Source organism: Humulus lupulus, chromosome 1, assembly GCF_963169125.1.
Source record: "Humulus lupulus chromosome 1, drHumLupu1.1, whole genome shotgun sequence".
NCBI lineage: Eukaryota > Viridiplantae > Streptophyta > Magnoliopsida > Rosales > Cannabaceae > Humulus > Humulus lupulus.
Genome location: NC_084793.1, coordinates 281,265,467 through 281,271,247, shown reverse-complemented (window position 1 = coordinate 281,271,247; position 5,781 = coordinate 281,265,467). Strand labels below are relative to the sequence as shown.

The 5,781-nt window shown below is 32.5% G+C and overlaps 2 protein-coding genes across 2 annotated transcripts; both read left to right on the top strand.

Moving 5' to 3' along the window:
• On the top strand, positions 1-1,641 carry LOC133777447 (beta-galactosidase 9-like). The gene is made up of 2 exons (XM_062217035.1): positions 1-802; positions 1,385-1,641. The coding sequence occupies exons 1-2, from the start codon at positions 662-664 to the stop codon at positions 1,634-1,636; spliced, it is 393 nt and encodes a 130-aa protein (XP_062073019.1). The 5' UTR covers positions 1-661; the 3' UTR covers positions 1,637-1,641.
• A 1,326-nt stretch (positions 1,642-2,967) lies between these two features.
• On the top strand, positions 2,968-5,283 carry LOC133778029 (beta-galactosidase 9-like). Its single transcript, XM_062217839.1, has 4 exons — positions 2,968-3,454; positions 4,213-4,310; positions 4,691-4,801; positions 5,137-5,283. Exons 1-4 carry the CDS (start codon positions 3,412-3,414, stop codon positions 5,281-5,283), a joined length of 399 nt encoding a protein of 132 aa, XP_062073823.1. The 5' UTR covers positions 2,968-3,411.
• Positions 5,284-5,781: the final 498 nt, after the last annotated feature.

Below are 5,781 nucleotides of genomic sequence, written 5' to 3'. Positions count from 1 at the left end.
GATTTTTCTTGGCTTGTTGTAAAGTTAAATGATTCACGTTATAGTTGAGAGAGTTGTGGCCTCTGCCCACCATATGTTTGTAATAATGCTCTAATGATATTTAGGAAAACATGGTATAAGATGTTAGGTTCTTTTTTTTTTTTTTTTTGTAATAGCAAAATCATTGCTAGTTATGCTTTGAACAATTTTCATGTGAGGACCTTAGAATTGAGTAGAAGGGACAAATGGAAGGAGTGGTCATTGATTGAATGATGATTGAAAGTATTTTGCTGGCATGTAAAGGGTTGAAAAGTATTTACTTGGTAAAAGAAACTCATGGTTACATTATGAGAAGAGGATTATATGATCAAGTGCTTCAAAATGCATTTGTCAATGTCTATGGAGAGTGTGACGTTCTACATAGAGTACCCAAACTGGCTGAAAATTGGGATGGATGGTAAGCTAATATCTTATAAGATGTCATTATTATTTTTTCCTTTTATGGCTGTTAAAACTGTGTGACACCCCTTCTTGTATTGTTTTGCTTTTGCCAAACAAACTCCTTATTTCTGTTTATGTTTTATTTGTATTTTTTGTTTATCTATTTGAGGAAGGAGTGATTTCCATATAAATATTCTAAATTGGAAGGAATATAAGTGCAAAAATACTTAGATTATAAAGCATGTTTTGTCATTGTGTAGGCTTACTGAGTGAGCCTAAATGGGGACATCTAAAGGATCTGCATGCTGCTATAAAGCTCTGTGAACCTTCTCTGGTTGCTGCTGATTCACCCCAATATATTAAATTAGGACCAAAGCAGGAGGTTTGTGTGACCCTTTTATTACTGTTTTTTATGCTTAACTTTTAATTATGTGAGCACATGATAACTTATAATGGAATAGAAAAGGAAACCAAATATAAAGAAACAAGAAAAAACATTGTCATGTATCCCTACTTCCTTACATGGAATTTAGCACTTACCTTTCCCGATCACTAAGATACAAGTAAATTTGGAGCCCTCTTTTTTTTTTTCTCCTCTATTTTTGACCTTTTTCTCTTATGTTTTCTTTGGAATTTGCCTGTCTAGAATTGTTCTTCAGTACCTTAATAGGGTGTAGTGGCTTTAAAGCATGGAGTTATAATTTTTAATTTTTTTTAAAAAGATGTCAAAAGAGTTTTTATGTTCATATTTGTTAGAGATTTATTTTATGGGTTGTAATTAGATGTGTATCATATTTATTGTAATTTCTATTTTCTATCATTAATGTCTCTTATAACAAAACTTTAATCCTTCATGCTTGTGACATTCCAAAAGCTGTTGTACTAGTACAGATTGTTCTTCAACTGGCATTTGATGTGTCTGGGTCCTAAATTTACTCTGAATCATTCATGTGATTATTTGCAGGCCCATGTATACAGTGAAAATGTGCTTGGTGAAGACCTAAATTTCAGTTTGAACCAAACTAAAAGCAGATGCTCTACTTTTCTTGCAAATATCGACGAATATAGCTCTGTTACTGTAACATTCCTTGGTCAAAAATATAATTTACCACCTTGGTCAGTTAGTATTTTACCAGATTGCAGAAATACAATGTTCAACTCTGCAAAGGTAGGTGTTTCTATTCCTGTGCATTGGCTATTAATGAATGGGCATTAACCATTTCTTGCCATATACTCTGTACAGGGTTTGCCCACGCATCAATGCACTATTACCTATATAACCTATCTGATGCTAATCTATTTATTTGAGGACGAGTGTTAATAATTCTACTATATGAATATTTTATATGAATTAAAACAACGTAATGAATAATAACTCCATGCTTGAAGAGAAAATAAAAAAGGGCCTATATCTTTAGAACTGCTAAGTCTGAATCTCAATTTTTATTCAGACACGTTAACACATATTTTTCAGTTATCACCTAATTTTAGTAGTTTCTTTTTTTCTTTTTCCCACTCGACCGTTTGATGATATGTTTGGATGGTGAGATTAAAGGTGAGATGTTAGTCTGATGTTAGTCTGTCTGTCTCTCTTCTTTATACAATGATGTATTGAAATTAGTTGATACTGACTTTATATTCTAATTACTTTAGTAAGATTAGTGAGAATTTAACATGGGGTTAAACTACATAATTAGCATGTGAATAGGGAAACTTAACAAAGTGAAAAATGAAAACGATTGTTTTCCATAGAGCAGCTACATAATCAAGAGGAGGAAAATTGGCCTAGAAAGATTTGTCGAATTGAAGGCAGGTGATGGAAGAATGGTGAGATTTTGAGAGGATGCTTTTCCTGAATTAGCCAGATTATCTTCAAAGAGAACAGCTACAATATAGAATTTTCAGAAATTTGATAAAATGAGAGGCAACAACTCGGACTGGAACTTTCATTTTATAAGAAATCTAAATGATAGAGAAGTCCATGTATTTATAGAGGTACTGTTCATGTTGGGAAGGAGAAGCATTTGTAGTTATATGCAAGATAGGAGAGTGTGGTTGGGTGATAGATCTGAAGAATTTTCCTGTAAGTCTATTTTTGAAAGTCAGATAATTCTATTTGGTTTTTCCCTCTGGCAATTTTTTTTTTTGGAAAAGTCCTCAGTTCTATCAAAATTTAAGAGGCTTTGTCCTGTTGCTGTCTTTGGGGTGTCTAATGTACATGGGACATTACAAAAAAGACCGTTTCAGGCTTTATGGCTGGAAAGAAATAGAAGGATTTTCAAAGAAGTTGAGATTATGGGATAAAATCAGATATTGGGTAGCAATTTGAAGAGAGTCTTGTTATTTGAATGAATCAGGGAATGATAGATTTAGGTTTCTTTCTGTTGGAAAGAATTGGACTACTAAAGTTTGAGAGGATTGTTGTTACCTGGGATTTTTGGAGATATGTTTGGGCTGCAGAAGCAGCCCTCAGCTTCATCTTGGAGATAGGAAGGATCTCATCCTATCTGTTCCAAAAAAAAATTTATCTTTAGTTTAAAGTTTATTTTGTTCCTGGACTCTAGTAAATAACTAAGATATTTATGAGATAAATATATGCATCTATTGTACGCTTTATTATAGTTTTTCAATAAAGAAACAATAGTGTTTTCTGGTACCTTCCCCAGCACCAATTTTTTACTTACATTAAACATGATACTTCTTTTTTTTCTTAGTAAAGTAGGAAACAAGAAGATTCATTGAAGAAAAGGGAAAATTACGTTGGATACTCCATTTCTTTAGAAACATCTTTAATTGGAGTTGTCTTGTGAAGCATAGCAAAAAAATATGTAGCTTGTGATAATGTTGAAACATTACTTGTTACCTAAACTTTCTTCTACTGTCTTTTAATACCTATTCAATGCTCTTTCAAAATGTAGAATATACATTTCAAATGAGGATATATCATTTTGGGAGGAGAATAATATTGGTCCAGCAGTTAAAATTGATAGTATGCGTGATGTTTTGCGTGTATTTGTCAATGGCCAGCTTGAAGGTAATTAGTGATAAACTTTAGAAGGTATGCATTATACTATGATAATATGGTGCCTTTTATTAATATACATTCTAGCTCTTTGGTGAGGTGATAAATGTCCTACTGCTAAATGATTCAAAGAACTTGAGAATAACCATTTGAAGCTTTTGATGGAGTTAAGGGTTCTTATGCATTGATTTCAGAGGTTTTTCTGTCCAGATACTATTTGCATCAATATCATGTTTGTGTACAAAAGTTGTATTATTTTTTTCAAAGGGTTCTTTTGATTTGAACTTGCAAATTCCCATTTGAAGATAAGGGTTTTTAAACTTTTTATGCATTGATTTCAGAGGTTGCTCTGCTTGACAAACTATTTTCATCGTTATCATGTCTCTGCATAAATTTATTCATTTTGATGGAGAAGCAATGATACTGATCTTATTAGTAGATTTCCTGGCCAGCTTGTTTGGGTTTTTATGTATGTGACTTCATCTATACACATCTCTGGTACAAGTACATACTGATACTATATAACTGCATTATTTTCTTGGAACTCATATATATCTATATTGAACTCTTTTGTTACCAGTTCACATACTTTCTACTTTGGATTTTCATGATTGTAATTATCTCAAATATATATAGCATTTGCAGTCTTTCTGAGCATGTATTACATTGATCTCATATAGAAGTAGATTATACTTGGTTGATGTTGTTTACATTACGACCTTTTTGTTTGGTTACTGATATATAAGCTATTGCGACTTTCTGAAGTGAAGGCACTGTGATAGGTCGTTGGGTGAAGGTTTTCCAGCCTGTACATTTTGTCAAAGGATATAATGATCTAGTGTTCTTATCTCAAACTGTTGGCCTGCAGGTAGATTCAACAAGTTCCAAGCCAATGTTTTAATTTCTTTCTGAATCTTTCTCATAGTTTTCTTATCAGTTTTAATGGTACATTATGTATGAGTCGTCATCATCATCATCATCATTAATGGATGATATGCTGTGTATTACTGTAGATAGCCTCTTAAAGATTATGCCTTAAAATGCTTACAGTTGAAAATCCATACAGCCAACCAAGGCTTAACTTTTTCCCAGATAACTCCCGTGACCTCTTCTCCTTCATTGAAAATTTTATTTCTTTCTAATCATATACTGCCTAATGGTACTCTTTATAGAAGTTCCAAGTACATATGACATTTTATTGTCACTTGTTATCTTATATTTATATGGTGCATCTAATCTATGATACAGAATTATGGTGCATTCTTGGAGAAAGATGGAGCAGGGTTTAGAGGGCAAGTTAAACTTACTGGATTTCAAAATGGGGATATAGACCTCTCAAAGTCTTTATGGACCTACCAGGTGTGTTCAATTTCAAGGTTTCATTTCCTTTGTGTTGGCTGTGAAAGTAAAAGTTGTTGGCTCCCTTTAATATATTTTTGTTTTCTCCATTTTGCATGATTTGCTAGTCAGTTAAATGGTGTTGCACCTAAATTCACTTTTTATCCAGGTAGATAATGGTATCTAGTAGACATCTCTCAATAAAAGTCGATGTTTTGTTTCAAAAAAGACGAAAAAAAATTGTATTTGAATATTTTAGGCAAAAATTCTAGACACCCTTTAATAAGTTATCATTATTTGATATATTTAAGGTTGGGATTTTAAATTGGATTTCGTATTGTTTAACATGGTTCTAGGTTGGGCTCAAGGGAGAATTCTTGAAGATATATGCTGCAGAAGAAAATGAAAAGGCAGGGTGGACTGATTTAACTCCAAATGTTGATCCATCGATATTAAGAGAGTCGCCATCTATTTCAGTTCGGGAGTCACAAGATGATTCTTAGTTTATTTACATTAATTTACTAAGGAATGAACTTTATGAAGTTTTTTTTTATTTTGGTAGGGGTAACCTTAAAATGATAACTTTATGATTTATTTTAGTATTGAACATTATAAAGAATTTTAGCATTAAACATTTTATTATTGAATGGTTTTTTTCTAGTTTATTTCTAATATAGAACATTTACAAATAACTGTTATTATCTTTTACCTACACATAACCATTAAATTTGAACAAAATATAAATTGTGTAACAAACCAATAAAATAATGCTATGTGGGCTAATAAAATGATACCACGTAGGATGCCACATATGATGCCACGCAGAATGCCACGTAGGATGCCATGTAGGTTGCCACATAGGATGCCACATATGATGCCACGTCATCAGACACGTAAAACTACAAAAACCATGTCAGCATACATGTAGGATGCCATGTCATCAAACACGTCATCTGATGACTCATCAATTGATTTATAACTTAGTGGGGTCCACAGATTCT